The sequence below is a fragment of the Euwallacea fornicatus genome, chromosome 22 (assembly GCF_040115645.1).
Source record: "Euwallacea fornicatus isolate EFF26 chromosome 22, ASM4011564v1, whole genome shotgun sequence".
NCBI classification, from domain to species: Eukaryota; Metazoa; Arthropoda; class Insecta; order Coleoptera; family Curculionidae; genus Euwallacea; species Euwallacea fornicatus.
In genome coordinates, this window is record NC_089562.1 from 1117764 (window position 1) to 1139939 (window position 22176).

The 22176-nt window shown below is 37.8% G+C and overlaps 3 protein-coding genes across 3 annotated transcripts in view; 2 read left to right on the top strand and 1 right to left on the bottom strand.

Moving 5' to 3' along the window:
• LOC136346200 (opsin, ultraviolet-sensitive-like) lies at positions 1-1650 on the top strand. Its single transcript, XM_066295162.1, has 7 exons — positions 1-76; positions 126-317; positions 365-543; positions 599-766; positions 821-993; positions 1044-1306; positions 1354-1650. The coding sequence occupies exons 1-7, from the start codon at positions 33-35 to the stop codon at positions 1457-1459; spliced, it is 1125 nt and encodes a 374-aa protein (XP_066151259.1). The 5' UTR covers positions 1-32; the 3' UTR covers positions 1460-1650.
• Positions 1-22176, bottom strand: part of LOC136346197 (uncharacterized) — a 33099-nt gene that overhangs the window by 8893 nt on the left and 2030 nt on the right. The gene's annotated exons all lie outside the window — the stretch shown is intronic.
• The window catches only part of Dhc16F (Dynein heavy chain at 16F), a 23856-nt gene continuing 3206 nt past the window's right edge, over positions 1527-22176 (top strand). Inside the window, exons 1-54 of the mRNA XM_066295403.1 lie at positions 1527-1603; positions 1791-1875; positions 2001-2188; positions 2520-2610; positions 2666-2750; positions 2802-2874; positions 2927-3076; positions 3132-3309; positions 3734-3940; positions 3989-4130; positions 4178-4437; positions 4497-4663; positions 4717-4943; positions 4994-5168; positions 6398-6779; positions 6835-6963; positions 7019-7276; positions 7332-7754; positions 7814-7960; positions 8840-9021; positions 9073-9158; positions 9212-9405; positions 9458-9631; positions 9685-9821; positions 9878-10068; positions 10331-10592; positions 10650-11067; positions 11120-11332; positions 11385-11561; positions 11618-11814; positions 12121-12307; positions 12359-12582; positions 12650-12861; positions 13460-13715; positions 14507-14699; positions 14910-15172; positions 15225-15635; positions 15688-15860; positions 16589-16769; positions 16828-17016; positions 17069-17207; positions 17267-17443; positions 17499-17695; positions 17753-17998; positions 18051-18288; positions 18339-18499; positions 19074-19223; positions 19275-19452; positions 19502-19674; positions 19727-19907; positions 20220-20399; positions 20450-20827; positions 20877-21064; positions 21117-21556. Coding sequence (XP_066151500.1) covers positions 1527-1603; positions 1791-1875; positions 2001-2188; positions 2520-2610; positions 2666-2750; positions 2802-2874; positions 2927-3076; positions 3132-3309; positions 3734-3940; positions 3989-4130; positions 4178-4437; positions 4497-4663; positions 4717-4943; positions 4994-5168; positions 6398-6779; positions 6835-6963; positions 7019-7276; positions 7332-7754; positions 7814-7960; positions 8840-9021; positions 9073-9158; positions 9212-9405; positions 9458-9631; positions 9685-9821; positions 9878-10068; positions 10331-10592; positions 10650-11067; positions 11120-11332; positions 11385-11561; positions 11618-11814; positions 12121-12307; positions 12359-12582; positions 12650-12861; positions 13460-13715; positions 14507-14699; positions 14910-15172; positions 15225-15635; positions 15688-15860; positions 16589-16769; positions 16828-17016; positions 17069-17207; positions 17267-17443; positions 17499-17695; positions 17753-17998; positions 18051-18288; positions 18339-18499; positions 19074-19223; positions 19275-19452; positions 19502-19674; positions 19727-19907; positions 20220-20399; positions 20450-20827; positions 20877-21064; positions 21117-21556 — 10990 coding nt within the window. The remainder of the gene's footprint in view (positions 1604-1790; positions 1876-2000; positions 2189-2519; positions 2611-2665; positions 2751-2801; positions 2875-2926; positions 3077-3131; positions 3310-3733; positions 3941-3988; positions 4131-4177; positions 4438-4496; positions 4664-4716; positions 4944-4993; positions 5169-6397; positions 6780-6834; positions 6964-7018; positions 7277-7331; positions 7755-7813; positions 7961-8839; positions 9022-9072; positions 9159-9211; positions 9406-9457; positions 9632-9684; positions 9822-9877; positions 10069-10330; positions 10593-10649; positions 11068-11119; positions 11333-11384; positions 11562-11617; positions 11815-12120; positions 12308-12358; positions 12583-12649; positions 12862-13459; positions 13716-14506; positions 14700-14909; positions 15173-15224; positions 15636-15687; positions 15861-16588; positions 16770-16827; positions 17017-17068; positions 17208-17266; positions 17444-17498; positions 17696-17752; positions 17999-18050; positions 18289-18338; positions 18500-19073; positions 19224-19274; positions 19453-19501; positions 19675-19726; positions 19908-20219; positions 20400-20449; positions 20828-20876; positions 21065-21116; positions 21557-22176) is intronic.

The following is a 22176-nucleotide window of genomic DNA, read 5'->3' on the forward strand; positions in this document are numbered from 1 at the left end:
TAATTGTACCAGCTTAAAAGGCTCAATGTAAAATGAGTCTTTTCAACTGGACAAGTGTCTCCTATTATGAAGCAAGGTAACTTTACCAAAATTGGAAAAATTTGCCTAAAATAAACAATTTTTAGAACCAAAGATGCAGGAATTTCTCATAATTTGGGATGGGATTTAGGCCCTGAGGACTTAATTCACATTCCAGAACATTGGTTAATCTACCCAGCCCCTCCTAAAAGCCTTCACCTCCTACTTGGCATGATTTATGTGTTCTTTTTTCTAGCTTCATTTGTGGGCAATGGTTTGGTACTATGGATTTTCACCACGTAAGATTTAATACGAGTTTTCAATAAATAATTAATCATTTCTCTAGGGCAAAGCCTTTGCGAACTGCCTCCAACATGTTTGTGGTGAACTTAGCATTTTGCGACTTTGTAATGATGCTGAAATCCCCAATATTTCTCTATAATTCTTTTCATTATGGGTTCGCCTTAGGACCTATGGGGTGCCAAATTTTTGCCGGCATGGGGGCTCTTTCAGGGATTGGTGCAGGTAGGCATAGAAATGATAATTAGTTTACTTGTTTAGTTTAATTTAAGCTTTAAAGGTATGACAAATGCTGCTATAGCCTATGATAGATATACGACCATCACCAGGCCTTTTGATGGCAAAATTACCAGGACTAAAGCTTTAGTGATGGTATTATTTATTTGGTTTTATACTATTCCATGGACTGTTTTGCCTGCGATGGAAATTTGGGGACGATTTGTTCCAGGTGAAGCAAAATTTTCATTATATTTGAACGTTTGCTTATGTAATTCTTATTTAGAGGGATTTCTCACTGCTTGCTCTTTTGATTACCTGAACAGAAGCTTCGATAATCGCCTTTTCGTGGGAGCAATTTTCACATTCTCTTATGTCATTCCCATGCTTATGATAATCTACTTTTATAGCAAGATTGTGAGCAAAGTTTTCAGTCATGAGAAGGCCCTACGGGAGCAAGTACGACTTACTTTATTTGATTCCAACAATTATATTAAAGCGATTTGAAGGCAAAAAAGATGAATGTAGAGTCTCTGAGAGCTAATCAGCAACAAAATGCTGAGTCTGCAGAGTTGAGAATAGCCAAAGCAGCCATTACTATATGTTTCATGTTTGTGGTGTCATGGACTCCTTACGCAGTTTTAGCACTGATAGGAGCATTTGGAGATCAAACATTACTCACCCCAGCAGTGTCCATGATTCCAGCTTTAAATTGCAAATTAGTGGCGTGTATTGATCCTTATATTTATGCCATTAGCCATCCTAAATTCAGGTGAGTAAAATATATTGAAGATAATATTCGTAGAGGTTTTTTTGAAGGATTGAACTGCAGAAAAGATTACCTTGGTTAGCCATAAACGAAAAAGAACCAGATGCACAGTCTGTGACCACTGAGCAGACAACTAGACAACAAGCAACTGCTTAAATTTGGTTTTCTCCTTAATGGATCTGAAGGATGCCTGAAAATGGAATTATTATGACGATATTTTGCTATGGAATCCAGGAACAACGATAAAGGACTTTCAAGCTTATATATTCTTATTTATAGTGCCAGAATTTCAGTGTTTGGGTTAAAATTATTAATTAATAAAATGCATGCAAACAGTTCTGTAATAATTGTTTTCATATTTTCCTCTTTCATCCCGCCTTCACTGATTTATAGCAACGCCTAATAACTTCAACAAAATTAAGCACCCCAATCGGCCGTTTCTTTGCATATAAAAAGATTAATCATATCATAGAACATTTTTTTATAGAGTAGAAAATTATTGTGCTACGACCCTCTTCATCGAAACCAAATGGGATTCGGGTGACGGAGACAGCTCCTTAGAGCCCCAGAGGGTGAGGACTTGCTTCCATAGCAACGTCTAACAACCCCAATGAAAATAAACATTTCAATTAGCAGTTTTTCTAAGCGTAAAAAATTTTATTTTTAAAAATAAAAAAGTCTGTAAATCATATCTGAGTACGTTTCTTGGGAAGTGGAGGGCTATTGTACGGTCTCTCCTTCTACCGAAACGGAGGGGCATTCGGGCAATAGGGGCGGCTCCTCTGGTTCGCAGAGAGAGAGGAGCAGCTCCAAGACGAACTTCAGGGTCAGCACGAGTCTAGGTAGACGTGTGATATGCGCCCCACCTGTATCAACTACACAAGGGTAAATGCATGCATACTTAAAAATTTAGATTATTGACGTCAAATAATGAGAGGCATTTTAAAGAGAGAGTTTAGTTTAGGGAGGCCGGAAAATGCGAGAAAAGATGGTGAAATGAATAAGTTTACTTACTATAAAATACCGTTAATTAACGGTTGATGTGGTGGTGGTTAAAACATCTTTAAGTCTGTTAAAACAGAGAGTTAAAACGATTTTAAATAGTCAAAAATATACGCATTGTACTAGTCGGAAATAATTGAATGTATTTTTGAGTATTTCTAATGATCTTAGCTTGTTTTTTTTTCTGTTAAAACTGAGATATTAAATCTTTTAGGATGAGCGGTCCCAATGAAGTACCTATGCACACCCCTCACAAGCAGCTATTGGAGAAAATTGAGTTCAAACTCGAGAAAGTTGCCTCTTTAGTATTTTTCTTTTCTTTGTTTTTATTAAATTTATGCTCAAACAAATTGATTTTAGACCGGCATTAAAAAATCGCAAGAAAATATCTTAACTAAAAGGCGGAAACTACCGCCCATTGACTCTAGAACACCCACTGTATCTGGTAAGAGGAAAATTGCAGAACTATATCTCAACTGAAATGAATTTCATTTAGGGACCCACAGTAGAATATCGAACTTAAGAATCACCACTGGAGTGCAATTTCGTGATCATACAATCGATGACCAGTACGAAAATGATTCAAATTTGAACCATATAGATTACTTTTGAGATTTACAGGCCAAAACCAACAGGCTTTCTAAAATTGGAGCAAGTTGCTGACCAAAAAGAATGGATTGCGAAAATGAGAAAATCCACTGATGGGTTTTTCGTGTATTTCACGTACGCAGTACCCAAAAGCTCCGAGCTTTTCAACCCCTACTTGCTGAAGTAGTTTTTACATGCAGCAAGATTTTGATTTCTTTTCAATCACAGCACGTTCCAGGGTTGTGAGCTACGAAGATGTGGACAAAAACAACTTTTTCACCATGAGCGCCAGGGGGGTGATGCAGCATGTCAGGAGTGAGGCGACTTTCACCTCTCTGGATAAATGGGAGAACGAGTATGACATGTTCCAGAAGTTGATGACTATTAGGACTTTTAGGAATTTCCGGAAGTGGAAGGTGAACATTCGGAAAATCGAAGGGTTTGTGATGAAAGTTTCGAGCTTTGAAAGAGCAGAGTTTAACACTATTTTTATTACTATGTAGTACGACTCTGATTTATTTTTGAAAATGTTGAAAATTTAAGAAGGTATATAAGAAAAATCAGCTTGGAAACTGGAAATATCAGTGACGTAGGCCTTATAGAGAGCCAGTTGAAAGTTAAATAATAATATTAAAGAATAAAAATGAATTTAATTCCCATACATTACGACTGTATTGTGTATTTTCAAAGATTCTTAAAATCTAGGAATTCAAGTAGGGAATCTCCATGTCTATACTGAAGACAATTAATAGCCTAGTTCACCTATAAAGACTATCAAAAATTCTATACAACAATAATACATCTTAGTATCCAGATGGTCATTCAGAGTGTTTTTTTAAGGGTTTTTACGTATGGCGCAAGAACATAATTTACTCCAAATACACTGCAGCTCAAAAGCATCTCGCTCAGAACATGTTCCTTCTGAACCCATTTCTGAGACAGGGTTTGTTGGACATTCAATACATGTTCTACAAAATGATGGACTCTAGTTTCGTAGATCTTAGCGAAAAGAAGAATGTTTGGCTGATTCACTTTATTGATAATCAGGTATGTTACTAAATATTCGACAAATTGCAAGAAAAATCGTAATTTTAGATGGAGAAATTGAATCTCATTCAAGAAAAAACGTCAGAGATTCACAATTTGACCAAAGAAATCGTTTTCAATGCCTGCCATCGAGCTTTGCTTGCGAGGGGTTTTACTGCTGATGAGCCTATAGTGGATGAGCAAGAGAAAGGTATATTTTTAAAAAGTTCATACTTCTTAACATTAATCTAAAAACAGACCAAAAGAGACGCAGAAAACACAAAGCTTCATACATAGCACAGACCAGCAAAAAGAAGTTTTGCCAAAGATTAGCTGCGTATATAATGCTTGTAGACTATATGTCTATAAACATGCTTCATCGGCTGTTCATAAACAGCATTAATGATTTGAACAGTCTATTTAAAACTCACTCAAAGTACCTGCCCAGAACAGAACTCTTGGAAAAGGCGGAGTTGAACTCCTTGTTGGAGGACAACAGAGACCCCAGAGACCCCACTGTGAGTCAAGCAGATTAATTACTATCGAAGTATTTTTGAATGTTTTTGGTGTAATTTAGTTGCCATTGTTTGTCGTTAACGTGACTCTGGAGCCTGAGAAAATCAAGCTGGATCCCTCACTGGAGGTCTCTAAGAGCATTCTCAGGCAGACAATCGAGCTTTGGGAGCAACATTGCAAGAAAGTGAAGTCTTTTATTGCTGATCCGTTTTACTCCCCTTTCACTATGTACGTTAAAATCGCAATCTTACGTGTTTAATTACCGATCTCTTCTCTCTAAGGCCCGTGATCAATGGGAAAATCGAAGACCGCATCTGTGGTCGGGGTCCATCATTGGAATTCTTCCTCGGAACGGATGAACACTTGGAATTCGAACTAAACAGAGTCTTCAAATATTTCGACACCAATTACGAGGCCGCTGGCTTATATGTGGAACGTCTGGACCCTGTCCGAGAGTTCTTTGCTGAAGATTTGTTGGTGACCGAGGGGGATATTGAAAAGGAAACTGGCAAGTTCCTAGTTTTGTGTTTGATCTTAAGGAGTTATGTAGATTTTTAGTTGCCGAGCACTTCAGAAACATGTGCACCCGCTACCAGTCTGAAATACTCATAATCGATGGTATCATCCAAACCCAACCTTTGGGATTACTTTACTTAATGCTCAATGGCTTCAAGAGTAGGGCCTTGCCGGAACCGACCGGATTGCTGAATATTGTTAAAAACGTGATTCCATGGTAATTATAATTTAACATCGCCTAAGTACCGATACAATTTACATAAATTGGTGGAGGACAAGCCTCGGAAGAAGTCCAACTCATTTTAGAATTAGTAGATTACCTCTAATTAATTTTTTTTTAAGCTAGAGGCGTAAAAATTGGCTTTTTTGATGTTGTTCTCTGTATATTTTTGCGTATTTGAAATCCATAAATCATGGAGATTTTTTCAGTATGCACGGACGTACCTATACCTAAATCTCACCGCAATGGAGGTACAGTATTTCAAATGCAGTGTTTTGAAGAAAATTTGGTCGAAATTACTATTTTAATCTTTTCGATTCTTCAAATCGCGGTCTAAATTTTCCCTTTACCATGACAAAGCATGACTATACCAAAAGTCATTGGCGTAGAATTATCTTTAATTATTTTTTATAAAAACGAGGAGTCATTTCATGGAGAAATTCATTGGCGTAGGCTGACTTTCTTTACAGCCATAAAATATTAAAATAACAATTTTCGATTGGTTTTCTAGTATTTTTGAAGGCGCGTAATCAAAATTCAACACGCCTCTGCTTTTCATTTGATAAAGTTGATACATTTTGTAAATATTTAGAAGAATGCGAGTCGGCTTCCTACGCAAACTCAGTGGCGCATAGCTTTCTCTTTTGTAGCAACAAAATATTTAAACAATTAATATGAAAATTAGTTTTATCGTGTTTTGTTCACGTAGATTTAAAATTCTGCTCGCCGCTGGACTTTACGATGAAGTTAATATACATATATAATGCAGTTATTTAAAAGAACGAGGTGTTTCGTTCGCGAATAAGTCAGTGACGTAGAGCAAGTTCTTTTAGGGGTGTAAAATGTTGTGAGGATTTGATGAGTTTACCACAGTTTTTTTATAGGTAAAAAAAGTATGTTAAAAAGTTCGTGATTTTTCTCCTTCTTCCATTACTGACCACCCGAAAATCGCAGTTTGAATCATTTTCGATATACCGGCACTTCAGCGGAAAATTACCTGAAAAAAAACCATTTCGAAGAGGATTTTATAGTGAGAACCCACAACTAGGGGGGTTATAAGTTCTGAAATATTATATGGGACACTTCCGAGACCATCTTATTTGCACGAGAATCGAGTTGTAGGTGCTCAAAGGCGATATATCTCCGAAATTTCTTTAAAATTTGAATCTATTCGGTTTTTCATTCCTTGGATAAGTGAAATGTCTTTCTCTTGAAAATGTTACTAGCATTGGTAGAGAAAAAGTCTCAGAACTAATTCAAAGAGTAGAAGAAGCCGCAAACTACCTCCAGCAAGATCCCGTGGCCACGGTGGATTTTGTAAAATACCTAGAATACCTCAAAGAAGCCACCGCTAAAGTGGACAATATGAAGGAAGTTCTGGACTATTGCAAAGAACTGTATGATATTACCGAGGACTTTACCATTCACGTTCCCGAAGACGAAATGACCGATTATCTGGGCTTAAGTGAGTCTTTGGGGAACTTGCGGAACTTGGTAAATAGTAAGATTGAAGAGACTGGAAAGGTATCCAAAGCCTTCAGTGACCAGCTCAATAAAGATATTAGTGCGTTGATTTGGAAAGTTGAAGGCATTAAAGATGAATATGTGGTAAGCTCTAATTTAAGTTTTTGCTGGAGATCGTTTAATTACCTCTTCCCAATAGCAACCTTGGTTGCATGATATCAATTCGAATATTGACGAAGTCACAGATTTCCTGGCAGATCTCTGTGAGCGTCTAGTAGCTTGCAAGCTCAAAGCTAAAGAGTATAAGGACTATCAAAGGCAATTTCAGGTATTTAACGCTAAATCTTCTCAATACATCTATGTAACTTTGCATAGCACCGCAGCTTGAAGTATTCCACTTTGATGTGCTTGACGACGCAATGAACGATGTAAAATTGCGACAGCTCTTATGGGAAAGTGCGGACTCCTGGGCTAAAACTGTAGGCGAATGGTATCTTTGTGACTTCAACACTCTAAACGTGGAAGATATGAGTTTATTCATCGCCAAAAATGCTAAGAGCATCGAACAATTGGAACAAGGCTTGCCCCCCAACTTAATAGTACCAAAACTTAAAGACGAAGTCCAACTAATGACAGAAAAGGTATATATACATTTTTTTTAAATTTAATAACGAAAAACTAAAAACAGAATTAAAGCTACCAGTGATAAGGTACCTACGCAATCCCACCATGAAGCCCCGTCATTGGAGCCGCTTGGAAGATACCTTGAACCACAAATTCATGAGAGATGAAATGGTGACTTTAGAACTGTTAGAGGATCTTAATGTCTTCAACTATCCTGAAGACCTGATGGAGATCTCCTGGCAAGCTAGCAGCGAGGCAGCTCTTGAGACTCTTCTCCAGAAAGTGGAGGAGGCCTGGAAGGGGCTGGAATATATCGTCATCCCCCACAAATACGCCAAAAATGTGCATATCCTCGGTTCTCTGGAGCATATTCATACTGTGCTGGATGAGACCAACATCAACATAACAACCATTGCCAGTTCCAAGCATGTGGGGCCCATTCGGGCCCGAGTGGAGCAATGGCAGATGAATTTGAATTTGTTCTCTCAGACTCTGGTAAAAGCGACGGATTTGCAGAGGTTTAAATGGGACTTTAGGCTGAAATCTGGTTTTAGGATGAGTGGACGATGTGCCAGCAAAGGTGGCTGCATTTGCAAGTGATTTTTTCGGCGTCTGGTATTCAAAGGCATTTCCCAAACGAGGCAAAATTGTTCTTTATTGTGGATAAGTCGTGGAAGTATATAATGACGCACACTGTTACGGTGAGGCATGAAAACTGTAGTAATAATATCGTGAAAATTAATTTCAATCTACAGGGTGTAACATATATCATCATGGAAATATTTCACGGAGCGACAGTACTCTGTACAATACTAAAAAATGCTTACAGACTCACGGTCAAAAGCACATCATTTTCGATCTACAGTGTGGTAAACTTCTACATTTTTCTCAAATTTTAGGTTTTTGTGACATGCGTCTTGAGGAAAAATTTCGAAAATTCAAAACAAAATTCGAAACAGTGAAAAATGTGAAAATATTGAAAAAGACCAAAAAACCTAAAAATTAAAGAAATAATTTAAATCTGGTGTCAATATATACGGAATGTTCCAAAAAAATTTATACACAGCATTGAGTAGTACATGACCCAAAAAAGCATAACTCCCTGTATACAACTATCGACAATTGTGACATTTCGTCTTAAGAAAAATACGTGCACGAAGCTTCAAAAATTTAATTCAAGGCATATGTGAAAAAAACCTAAAATATGAATATTGGCTACCCTGTATCGAAAGTGGTGCGTTTTTACCTATCGGTCTATTAGCATTTTTATCATTTTCCTGGATAAACTGCTATTTTAGCACATAGTAGTAGTGGTACATGATTTCCAAGGTCTCAAAACTAGTATTTCTAAATCCAACACCCTGTATATTTTTGGACATTTAAGTTCTCAAACGATGAAGTCTCTCACTGTTGTGGAGTTTCATAGTTTCAAAGGTGATATTTCTAGGGTAACTTAGAAGAATTGACATTTTAATTTCGTTTCTCCCTTTTTAAGAAACTCACTTTTCCATAATTAATGAGATTTAAAATTTTTGAAAATGAGGTCACTACTTTACAGTTTTAACAAATTTCCCCCTTAGATGCCTTCGGTCTTGGAAGTCACACTGCAGCGAGGCCTTTTGGAGACCCTCCAAAGAAACAATGCTCTTCTGGAACAGATTATGAAGTGTCTGGAATCTTATCTGGACACAAAAAGAATGGCATTTCCCCGATTTTATTTCCTTTCCAACGGTGAACTTCTGGACATCTTCGCCCAAACAAGGCAACACTCAATTCAATAAAACTATCAAAAATCTAATAAATTTCATATTAGGAACCCATATGCAGTTCAGCCTCATTTAAGAAAGTGCTTCGAAGCTATCGCCCAATTGGAATTCGGCGTGAAGCCTGTGGATGAAGGTTGGAAACTTAAACTTCTAAATAACTGATTTAAATGGGCTTTTATGATACAGGAAAAGACACACAAAAGAGGGTTAAAGGGAGAAAGGAACCTATAACGGTCCCCACCACTGATATTATAGCCATGATAAGCCCTGAAGGTGAGCGGGTGCAGTTGAGAAAGGGCCTAAAAACTCGAGGAACCGTCGAGGATTGGCTGGGACAAGTGGAGAAGTCTATGAGTCTCAGCTTAAGAAAATGCATGAAGGCGAGCTTTGTTTTCATTATCCTGAAGAGTTTTAAGATTATTCCTATTTTAGATTTCAATAAACCATTACATGCAAAAACCAAGAATCGAATGGGTGATTTGTCACCCCAATCAGATCGTCCTTACAGTGTCCCAAATTATGTGGGCCAGAGGCGTGCATGAAATTTTGGATGCGAGTAAAAATGCTGCGAAGGAAATGGAGCAGTACGAACAAAAATGCATTAAGGTAATTAACGCATTTATTTAATTCAGTTTGTACTCAGAAACCAGTTTAAACAGGATTTGGACGATTTAGCTGTTCTAATACGAACTGACTTGTCTGCAGTTACCAGAAAAATTCTTATCGCTCTAATCACCATAGACGTGCACGCCAGGGACATCATAAGAAATATAGTCAAAAGAAAAGTCTCGCACAGGTTTTTTTTTTTATTTTAAAGAAAACTAATATTATTTGAGATATATTTTTGCGCAGCAACAACTTTGAGTGGCTTAAAGTGCTACGCTACTATTGGCTGGAAAACATTGATGACTGCGTGGCTAAAATGTCCAGCGTTTCTTATCGCTATGGGTACGAGTATCTAGGTGCTGGAGGAGTGCTCGTTATCACCCCATTAACCGACAGATGCTACTTGTGTCTTATGGGAGCTTTGCAGTTGGATTTGGGTATGTTACTTCATATCATAAACTTTTCGTAGCATCCTCGAAGGACTTACAATAATCCAAATGAACCTGAATAAAATAATTTTTGTAGTGTAATTTTTATATGAATTTATAAAAAAAAGTCAGTGGCATACCTGGGAGCATATAAGCCTAAAGGGGACAGATACATATTTACGTGTATTTTAACGTTAAAAATTTCGCTGCCCTTCATAGAAAGACGATTTGAATAAACAAGGTTTCCACGAATGATATCTCTCGTCTACAGGAGGAGCTCTTGCAGGTCCTGCAGGAACTGGCAAAACCGAAACCATTAAAGACCTAGCTAAAGCCCTAGCCATTCAATGCATCGTTTTCAACTGCTTCGAGGGCTTGGACTACAAGATGATGGGCCGATTTTTTTCCGGACTGGTCCAATCGGGCGCCTGGTGCTGCTTCGACGAATTCAATCGAATCGACATTAAAGTGCTCTCTGTTATTGCCCAGCAGTTAATCACCATTAAGAATGCTAAAGCTACCAAGCTCTCCAGGTAAATCTTTTTATCGTCTTTTGGTGGTGTTCAAATGCAATCGAAAACTTCTTTAAGGTTCATGTTCGAAAGTCGAGAAATCAAACTGGTCCAAAAATGTGCCGTTTTCATCACCATGAATACTGACTATGCCGGAAGGACGGAACTGCCAGACAATCTGAAAGTCCTGTTTAGACCCATATCGATGATGGCCCCGGATTACGGCCTTATTGCTGAGGTTATTTTGTATTCCGAGGGATTTGAAACGTCAAAAAATTTATCTAGGAAGATCGTGCGAATGCATCAATTGTGCAGAGAGCAATTATCCCAACAGGATCATTATGATTTCGGAATGAGGGCAGTGAAGAGCGTGTTGACGACAGCCGGATCCATAAAGAGGGCCAACCCGGACCAAAGTGAGGATGTAATGCTCATTTGCGCCCTTAGGGATAGCAATTTGCCTAAGTTTTTGTCGAATGACGCAGTATTGTTTCAGGTAATTCAAAAAATATGTAAAGATACTTTATTAAGTTTTTTGGTATCTTAAGGAAATCCTGCAAGATTTATTTCCTGGCACTGAGCTTTCAACAAAAGATTACGGAGTCTTGAGGGACACTATGGTGAAAGTGATGAAAACAAATAATTTGCAGCCCGAAGACTGTATGATACATAAAGTTATCCAGTTGCATGAAACAATGATTATTCGCTGGGGGGTTATGTTAGTGGGGCCCGCCGGAGGAGGAAAAACTACCATTTTAAAAGTACGAACTTCAACCTTAACTCAAAACTGTTAAAGTTTGTTTTCAAATATAGACTTTGAACTGGTCTTTAACAAGAATGAGCGAAAAAGAACCTTATTACCAGGGAGTACGCACATTTATCATGAACCCAAAAGCTGTCTCAGCATGTGAACTCTATGGAGAAGTGAACCCTTTTACTTTGGAGTGGAAGGACGGTTTGATAGGCATTGTGATGCGAACAGCTGTAGAGGTATATGGTTGCTAAATTGTATAAAGAAGTTTCAATAAGCACAATCAAAATTTTAGTCTCTGACAAAAGATTATCAATGGATTATCCTTGACGGTCCAGTGGACGCAGTCTGGGTAGAGAATTTGAACACGGTGTTGGATGATAATAAAACGCTATGCCTGGCTAATTCTGAGAGAATAAAGCTGACTGCGAATGTTCGCATGGTGTTTGAGGTGCAGGATTTAGCGCAGGCTTCTCCTTCTACTGTCAGCAGGTGTGGTGCCTAATTTAGGGGTGAACCTGAAGTTAACACTAACAGGAAGATAGGTTTCAGTGGAAAATTTTTGCGTGATAATATCCCAGAAAATTATGAGAATAACGGTTATTTTACGATACATAAGCCATGAATCAAAACTCTTTCTGCGACTGCACTGTAAATTTGCAGTCTCCAAATTGTTCAGAAATATATTTGGTCTAGATTATTTCAATTTTACACACTCTACAGACTCCCGCATTCATTGTAAAGTTGCTAATTGTTCTGAGACCTATACAGGATCATGTGCTGAAAATATTGTTTTAGATGTGGAATGGTATATGTGGACTCGGAAAATTTAACTTGGATGCCCTGTGTGAGATCATGGATAAACACCATCAGGGATGATTTATTGAACAGCGAATTGAAAGCATTTCTGCTAGGGCTATTTAGCACTTACATGCAAGACGGTTTTGACTTCCTCAAAAAAAACTGTGCATATGTGATTCATCAGGTACAGTCATTCACGACTTTTTAAATTAAGTTAAATAACACGTTCCGTTAGGTGGATATATCCAAAGTGAGGATGATTTGTTCCCTGATTCAGAGTCATCTACTTTTACCGGGGGCAATGGAGAACATACGAGAAAAATCCGAAGTTCGTTGCTTTGTTTGTCAAGTTTTCATCTTTTCTTATGCGTGGGGGTTGTGTGGGAACATAACGCACGAAAGCAGGGAAAAATTTGAAGTTTTCCTGCAGGGGCAATTTGAGGAATGCAATGATGCGAGGTTGGAAAATTTCAATCACACTCTATACCAACTTTCAAACGATATTGTACTCTCTTTAATCAATCAGACTGCCTCCTGGCCAAAATATTTGGAATATTTACATAGACGTGCAAAGCAAGCGACTGACTCCCTGGGAGAAAATAATTCCCCGTTTTCAGTACGGCAAAGAAACACCATTTTTTGACATTTTAGTGCCTACTCTGGATACTGTAAAATTCGGCTACATCACGGAGAGATTAATTAATGTAGATCACGCGGTTCTGCTGACGGGAGCCACAGGTAACTTTCAATCCCTCCTCAGGAAAATTCGTATTATATGGCCCAATTTCATGTAGAAAGCACTGAATGATTAATTTGCATTGATAGATATTCCTGCAAATTTGACAAAAAACGATGAAAGAAATGAAAATACTGCCAGAAACCAAAAAGCTAAAGACCTGAAGAAAGAACTTAAAATTGATATCAAATTCATACAGGGTGTTCCAAAAAAGGCAAAAAGCATAAAATATTGCATGCCTTATAGAGACCTAACACACTGTGTATGGCTATCGACGATTTTGATATTTTGTTGTAGGGAGTCTTAGAATAAATAGGCGTATAAAATTTCAAAAATTTAACGTAAGGCATACGTGAAAAAACGCAAAATATGGGAAAAAATGTAAAATTTTACCACCCTGATATCGAAAATAGAGCGTTTTTGACCGTGGGTCTATTAACATTTTATTATTTTACAAGGTTTTATCGGCCCCTGAAATATCATCATGATATATTACACCCAATATACCGATACAGATTTAGAGGAATTGATATATATTAAGTTGGAATTTAAATAATTTAAAACGAGTTTTACCCCTTTGGGGAACAACCATTTTCACAGGGGTCGGAAAGTCTGTGGTGGCAAAAGATGTGATGAATCGCATGGGAATGAGCGCCCAATTCGTTTCTGCTTCGATGAATTTTTCCGCCCAAATCAGCAGCAGGTGCACACAGGAAAATATCGAGCTGAAACTCGAAAGGAAGAAGAAGACATTGCTTGGAGCTCCCCTTGGGAAGAAAGTTATCATATTCATTGATGATGTTAATTTGCCGAAGGTGGAGACTTATGGAGCTCAGCCTCCAATAGAGCTAATCAGGTAAGATTGCTTCACTGAAAAAAATTAGTCCAAATTAACTCAAGGAAAAATAATTAAGATCGTTAGGGGTTGTTGCTAGAAAATATATTTGAGTGAGTTCAGAGTACAGGAAAAACAGTTTTGTTTGTGCGACTTACTACATACAAACCATTTTCCAATTTTGGTAAATAAAGTGAATTTTCGTAATCTGAACTAGTGATTTAATAGGCGTCTTGTCGCAATTAGTTACTTAATGACAGTGGGTACCTTAATTTCGCAACTCGGTCGAAAAATGGTATCGCTAACCGTAATATTTGCGGGAGTTATAGAGATACTACGGCAGACCAGCTTGAGCATGTTAAAATTTATTTCGACTATTTACAGTCATTTTCTTTTAACATCTTCCTCGTACAGCAAAATTAAAAAAAAATCATAAATGAAACTCCTTAGGAAATGTTTTTTGTATGATTTGAGTCATATTGTGGAACCTCGCTACGCTAATTCCGTGAAATATTCCCCTTTTCATACCATCTTGCATGCTCAAACTTGTTCCAATTGCGAATTCAGGTTGCTATAAATATCAATAATGTCCTGCTCAAGATTTAAGTCAATTACGAATTTAAGCAAACCAGAGTCTCAAAAACACGCAGGCCATCATTATTTTTTTTAGATTTCAAACTAGTCTCTGATGATAAGTTTATCAGGGAGGTGGATCAAATTTTAGTTCAAAAGATTTTTATGTCCCTGATAAGTTTATCAGAAACTTATGTTTATCCTCATCGAAAAAATGACATAATATTTCTACAAATTAGGCAATTACTGGACTACGGAGGCCTTTACGATAGAGAAAAACTCTTCTGGAAAGATATTCAGGACATTATTTTGACTTCAGCATGCGCTCTCCCAGGGGGAGGCAGAAATCCTCTTACTCCCCGTTTTATCCGGCATTTCGGTATGCTGCTGATACCCCCACCAACCGATGTAACTCTGAAGACCATATTCAAGGTAGTTTTGCTAACAGGACGCACCAAAAATAAACCGCTAGAGTTTGACCACATGTCCCATTTTAGCGACATGAAGCTTACTTACCAGATGCTTCTCTATGAAAGTACAGATGGTCCGCATTACTTTATTATTATAACACCCTATGTTTTCGCTTATCTTTTTTGGAATACTACAACATCCCATACCCAGTGATTCGTATGATCTTTGCAGGCAATTCTCAAAGGATTTTTAAACGACTTTTCCAACGAATGCCAAAATATCGCGGACAACATAGTGAGCGCCGCGGTGGACATTTACAATAGAGTTGCCGGTGACTTATTGCCCACCCCCTCAAAGTCGCACTACATATTTAATTTGAGAGACTTGTCCAAATGCATTCAAGGTATCACTCAGGTTGATGCTGGCACTATGAGTGGAGAAGGAGCACTTATGAGGTTATTCTACCATGAATCTTTAAGGGTGTTTCACGACAGGTCAAGAAGACTTGTTTCACCATTACGTAGAGTCCCAGACGTATATTTTTAGGTTAATTAATGTGGAGGACAAGTCCCATTTTTACTTCTTGATGAATGAAATATGTAACCGAAACTTTGGCACTCCGGTGCTGCAACTGCCCGACGATACTGCCATAATAGAAAAGCCTCCCGTTCTTCTCTTTGGGGATTTCCTACAGTTTGGGACGAAAAGGGCCGATAGAATCTACGACGAGTTGAAGGATATCGACGAAGTTCGGCGCATCTTGCAGGTCTATCTGGACGATTTTAACTTGATGTACAACAAGGGTATGCAGGTGATATTTTTCACGATGGCAGTGGAGCATTGCGTGAGAATCGCAAGGATTCTGAGGTCGGAAAGGGGGAACGCCCTCCTGATTGGAGTGGGCGGGATGGGGAAGCAGAGTTTGACCCGGCTGGCCTCGCATGTCAATGGATATAAGTAAAACTGGCAAAATTTGACGGTTTTTAGTTGTAAAATTTTGGATTTCAAGGTGTTTTCAAATTGATTTACTGCGGAAATATGATCGTTCGTCGTTTTACGACAATTTGCGGAAAATGTACTTTTACGCAGGGGTGGAGAATATGGATACTGTTTTTCTTTTCACTGATACGCAACTAGGGCGGGAAGAGTTTTTGGAGGATATCGATAATATTCTCAATTCAGGTATGTGGCTGAACATTCACCAAAAAAATTTTTTAAGGACGATAGGTAGAAGTACTGGTAATTTTATGGGACAAAGCAAAGCATGAGGCAAACCGTTTTAGTACAAAAGCGTGGCAAAAATTAGGTTTTATATTATTAAACACTTTTAATTTATTTTGTTAATAAAAATGTTTAAATTAATCCAACGGGAAAGAAATAATTCAATTTTTACAATCTCACGATATCAGTAGTAATGTGGCTGATGCCTCCAAATACCTCACTTTCATGGACTTTGGATCGCAAATATGTGACAAGTTTCTATTTAACGAAGGTACTAGTTAATGCACTGATTATACCTAGAGCTTTGCTAATGATACATATTACACTTTATCTAAACCTTTTTCTCCCTCTACACTGCTACATATTCAGTTAGTACTTAGAATTTGATCGTAGAACCAATAACCGAGATATAATGTAAAAGATACAGATTTTTGGAATTAACTTAAACTCGGAATTAGTGTTGGGAGGAGGTAGATACCCTTGAAGAAGAAAAACGGTGGTAGGTAAGTCTAGGGATGCAGTTCGGAATTCGTACATCCGAGGAGTGTTAAAAAAAATATCATTTTTTATTTTTCTGTTCTGGGGCCCCTAAATGAAGCTACTGTTATATGGGGACATACATTTCATAGAAATAAACAAAAAAAGAAACCAGAAGCCTAACCCTCGGTCTCAATGTAATCGTTCCTTAGGTAATGTGCCAAACCTATTTGAAGCAGATGAATACGAAAAAGTCATAAAAGGCAGCAGAAACTCAGCCAAAAAGGCAGGGTTTCCCCAAGGGCATGACCACATCTACCAGTACTTCTTAAGTAGAGTGCGCAGTAATTTGCATTTGGTCATATGCATGAGCCCTATAGGAGACGCCTTCAGGTAGGCTGAGCAAAAATTTTATACGGAACAGTTTTAAGTTATATTTAACCCCTTTAAGGCATCGCTGCAGGATGTTCCCCTCATTGGTTAATTGCTGCACCATAGATTGGTTTGAAAAATGGCCCCAGGAAGTTCTATTATCAGTGGCACAATTCAGCTTAAAATCGTTGAAAAATCAGGAATTGTGCGATGGTCTTTCTAGGGTTTCTGTAACAATTCATGAAAGTGTGGAAAAAATGACTGGCAGGTATAGTAATAATAATTCAACAAATAAAGACGCCGCAAATGCCTTTTTACAGATTTTATCAGGAAATGAAGAGGCACTGCTACACGACCCCCAGCAGCTATTTAGAACTCATTAAGCTGTACAAAGAGATGCTTCAAGATCGAAAAGACAAAATCACTAAAACTAAAGACACAATTGCGAATGGACTTTACGTAAAAATTATCGAAAAGTCTCTAAATTAACCCTCACTGCATTAATGATATTGTTTCAGAAATTATACGAAACTAACAACGTTATTGATACTATGAAAAAGACTCTAATAGCCCTGGAACCCGAATTGACCAAAAAGTCCATTGCAGTCGAGGAACTTATGAAGAATTTGACTAAAGAGCAGAAATCTGCGGACAAAGTGCGAACCACCGTTAAAGAGGACGAGGAAAATGCCAAAGTATTTTATCCGTAACACTTGTGAAAACACTTTTAAAAAACTTAAATTTATTAAGACACAAGCGGATGAAACTCAAATTCTTGCGGACGACGCTCAAAGAGACTTGGATACTGCTTTGCCTGCATTAGAAGCCGCCACCAAAGCGCTAGAAGCATTGAATAAAAACGACGTTAATGAAGTGAAACTTTTTCAAAAACCCCCTAAATTGGTCCAATTTGTTATGGAAAGCGTGTGCATATTAATGGGGGCCAAGTAAGATGTGCCTCATTTCATGTAATCATAGGTATTAATCAATTTATCGTATAATAGAACCGATTGGACAGCTGCAAAAATGGTCCTTGGAGACACCAATTTCCTAAAGAAACTGCAGGACTACGATAAGGACCACATCACAGATTTGATGCTGAAAAAACTGAAAACTTACATTGAACATCCGGATTTTGTGCCGGAGAAAGTGGTGACTCTGAGCAAGGCCTGTAAAAGCTTGTGTATGTGGGTAAGGGCTGTGGATATGTACGCTAAAGTCTATAGGATCGTGGAACCCAAAAGAAAAAAGTGGGTATTTAAATAATCTCTTTGAAAGTGATTTATGAGGTGACTCAATTAGGCTTCAATTTGCTGAAATGGAGCTCAATACAGTAATGAGTTTGCTACGCGAAAAACAGAAGCAGTTGGCTGATGTGGAAGCTGTGATTGCGTCTTTGGAGGCTAAGTTTAACGCCACTATGACCGAAAAGGAAGCATTAGAGGATAACATTGCACTGACTTCTGCAAGGCTTAACAGAGCCGAAAGGCTTAATATTGCTTTAGGGGATGAACAGATACGATGGGAACATAATGTCGAGGCAAGAATAGATAATCCCCTAAGAGGTTTATCTAGCATTTAGGATTACAGAAATTCGCCGTTGAGTTAAGCAATTGCACGGGGGATGTTATGATGGCGGCTGCTTGTGTTGTTTATCAGGGAGTCTTTACTACCAATTACAGAGTGGAATTGGCGAACATTTGGGAGAAAAAATTTATTGCGGAGCAGATACCTTATACTAAAGGTTTTAGGTTAGTTTAAAGAGAATATGTATACAGGGTTTGTTAGTTTATACTAGTCGCGGCAAGAATATGTAATATGCCACAAAAAATTCAGTTCTCGAGTGTTAATTGAAACTGTTGAATTTGTTGAAAAACGATTTGACAACAGCGTTTACGAGATATTAAAAATCTCGAAGTGTTACATCTTGTTCCCTTTTGAAATGACCTTATTACTCTTTCTGTTCAGAAGGTAGCAATAACGGGGACATCAAAATAAGGCACTTTCCCTGCAGTAGGAAAATCTAATTCGAGATAAATTCCATCAAGTTGAAAATAATCCCACCGTAAATCAAATGTTTCAATTGAAAACTAAAGACTGCAAAGTATAATTATTTCTCGGCACAGCGGCAATGCCGCAAGCAACAGTACAAGTCACTTGAAACGCTGTTGAGCCAATGACGAAGCGTGAATTTTGATACATCTTCTGAGCAGTGTTGCCATTTCAAACCAAAACAGTTTAGAAGTTCTGATTTTTCGCGTTCAAAAAACATATATATTTTAATTTTTTTTTAAATTAAACAATTAATAAATGTGCGATTTTAAGCCTGATAGATGTCCTGGCAGACCCATACGAAATTCGCACGTGGAACGCATGCGGACTACCAAGCGACAACGTTTCAATTGAAAACGCAATCATGGTGATCAAAGCCAAGCAATGGCCGCTTATGATTGATCCTCAAGGACAGGCCAATAAGTATTATATTTTATTTGTTGCACTAACTTTTCCTCATCATAACTCACTTAGATGGGTACGTCAAATAGAGGCCCAAAACACCTTGAAAGTAATCAAACTCACCGATCCGGATTTTATGAAAGTTTTGGAAAACGGGATGAGAGTTGGTACGCCAGTGCTTTTGGAAGAAGTGGGAGAGATTCTGGATCCAACTTTAGGGCCCATTCTTTTAAAGCAAATTTTTGTCCAAGTATGATTTCAGTGTAAACTAAAAATTTTTTTTTGCAATTTTTTTCTAGGAAGAAAAAACTCTCATTCACTTAAGAGATTCCGACATGGAATACGACCGAAACTTCAAGTTTTATATCACAACGAAACTAGCGAACCCTCATTATTTGCCGGAGGTTTGCAGTCAAGTGACTATAGTCAATTTCACTGTTACTACCTCTGGATTGGAGGACCAACTTTTAACGTATAAGTGTTTTAGCTTAATTAATTCATAGATGATTCAAAGATTTTTTCAGAGACGTAGTCCGATTAGAGCGCCCAGAACTGGAGCAGCAGCGCAATGATTTAGTAGTGCGTATCAATGCTGATAAAGCCCAATTCAAAGGAATTGAAGATAAGATTTTGCATCTGTTGTATAATTTCGAAGGAAATATCCTGGATGATGAGGAGCTGATTGAGACTTTAAATGAAAGCAAGGTAAATAGATAAATTAAAAATAAAGATTGGTACTGATAACTTGTTAACTAATAAAGTTAGGCATAGAAGAATATATGAAAGAATTGTTCTTGAAAAACCATTATTTCCCGAGGAACATCCTCTTAATTGCCCCTTAAATTTGTGCTGTGTATTTATGGAACAACTTGTATAAAAAAATAGGAAAAATGCACCGAAAAAGTGTGTGGTTGTTCTTTATTTTCTAAAACACTTTGCACATTACTGCACTTAGGATATAAAATAAGGATATTTCCAAAAAATTCGTATTTATTTCCTTAATTAGGGAATTTGCAGGAAACATCTGCTATAATTGAAGCGAGATTAGCGGAAACTGAGGCCTCAGAGGAGGAAATCTCCATAGCCCGAGAAAAATACCGGTCAGTAGCCACCAGAGGTTCAGTTTTGTATTCCGTGGTAGCACAGCTGGCAGAAATGGATCCTATGTATCAATACTCTTTGAAGAACTTTAGCCAGGTACCCCTGCTTTTTGCGACTTGCAACAAATCATTTAAGTCGTTATACAGGTACTCAACCATGTAATACTAAGTTCAGCCAAAGATCCAGTATTGGAAAACCACCTAAATACCTTGATAATCAAAAGCACCCTTGCAGTCTACACAATCATTTCTCATGGGCTATTTGAACGTCATAAACTGGTGTTTAGCTTTATGTTATGCATCGCAATTTTGCAGCAAGAGAGTAAAATCACAGATGCCCAGTTAGGCTTTTTATTGCGAGGCCCTTTGGGCAATAATAACATGACCAAAAAACCAGATGTGCCTACAATAACCGACACCATGTGGCAGGGTGCCAATTTCCTTGCTTCGACATATGAGCAATTCCATATGTTGCCTGAAGAGATTAGTAAAGCTATACCGATCACTGTGGGGAGCTACAGTTTGGTATGTCTAGGTTCCTGGAGAGCTATAAAATACTTAACAAGACCTTTAGGTGATCAAAGTGGTGCCCAATGCACTGGCTAGCAAAGTGAACTGGAATGAGACTTTGACGGATTTTGAGAAGCTCCTCCTAATCCGCACTTTACAGGAAGAAAAGCTGATCTTCGCCATAATGGAATATGTGAAACTCAACCTTGGCCAAGCCTTCATTGAGAGCCCTCCAGTATCCCTCAAACTTCTGTGAGATTACCGTTCTACCCCCAACACAACACATTAATTAAAAATCCCACAGCTACCAAGATACCTCAAACGCAGTTCCTTTGATATTCGTGTTGAGCACCGGTTCAGACCCTTTCACAACTTTTCAAAAATTCGCAGCTGATATGGAATATACCAACAAGTTAAAATCAATTTCCCTGGGTCAGGGACAAGGCCCTGCTGCAGAAAGACTAATCCAAGATGCTTTGGAAACTGGAGACTGGATTTTTCTACAAAACTGCCATTTGGCTACATCCTGGATGCTTACTATGGAGAGGATTGTATTGAATATTGCGGAAAATGCCGGGAAAGTCAATAAGACCTTTAGGTTGTTTATGAGCTCTATGTCTTCGAAATCATTCCCAGTGGCGGTGTTGCAGAATTCTATCAAGGTGACGATTGAATCTGCTAAAGGATTGAGAGCGAATATGAAGAGGTCATTTGAGACATTAGAGGACTCCTTCGAGGAAAATCGTAAGTTTAATAATCGTTGTTGATAATGGCGTCAACTTTTAGAAGGGAAAATGCGAAGGTAAAAATTTTTAGCTTTTCAACTAATTCTCATGCTGTGTTTTCCAAATCCGTTATATCGGTACAACAACAAAGTATTACTAATTCTTTCAATGAACTCTAAGTCACAAAATTTCAAAAATATACAAGTGACTCTAGTTAAAGAGAAGTCCCCTTTAGATTAAAAGAATATCGAAGATACAAAAATTTAATATTTTAATCAATCTTCCTGTTGACTCAGTGTATTCAGAACTGATAGAGTTAGGTACAGAGACTCATGCAACGTCGTATAAAGTATAAATATAGAAAGCGTATACACGAAGTTCTACTTAAAAACGTGAACTTTTGACGAAAGGAAAATAGTCGAAAATAGCGAAAGGGAGAAATTAGTTATAAGTCTTTTAATAAACCGTAAGTCACAAATCTTCCAAAATACATGGAGGTTCTATTTTGATCTATTAATTAATAGAATAGCCCGCCTGTAGTTAAAGAGATTTAACAACTAAAGTGAAATTTCGGAGATTTTTGAAACGTATGAAGTTAGCGACATACCTGCATTCTACAAACACTCATACACTTTTCTA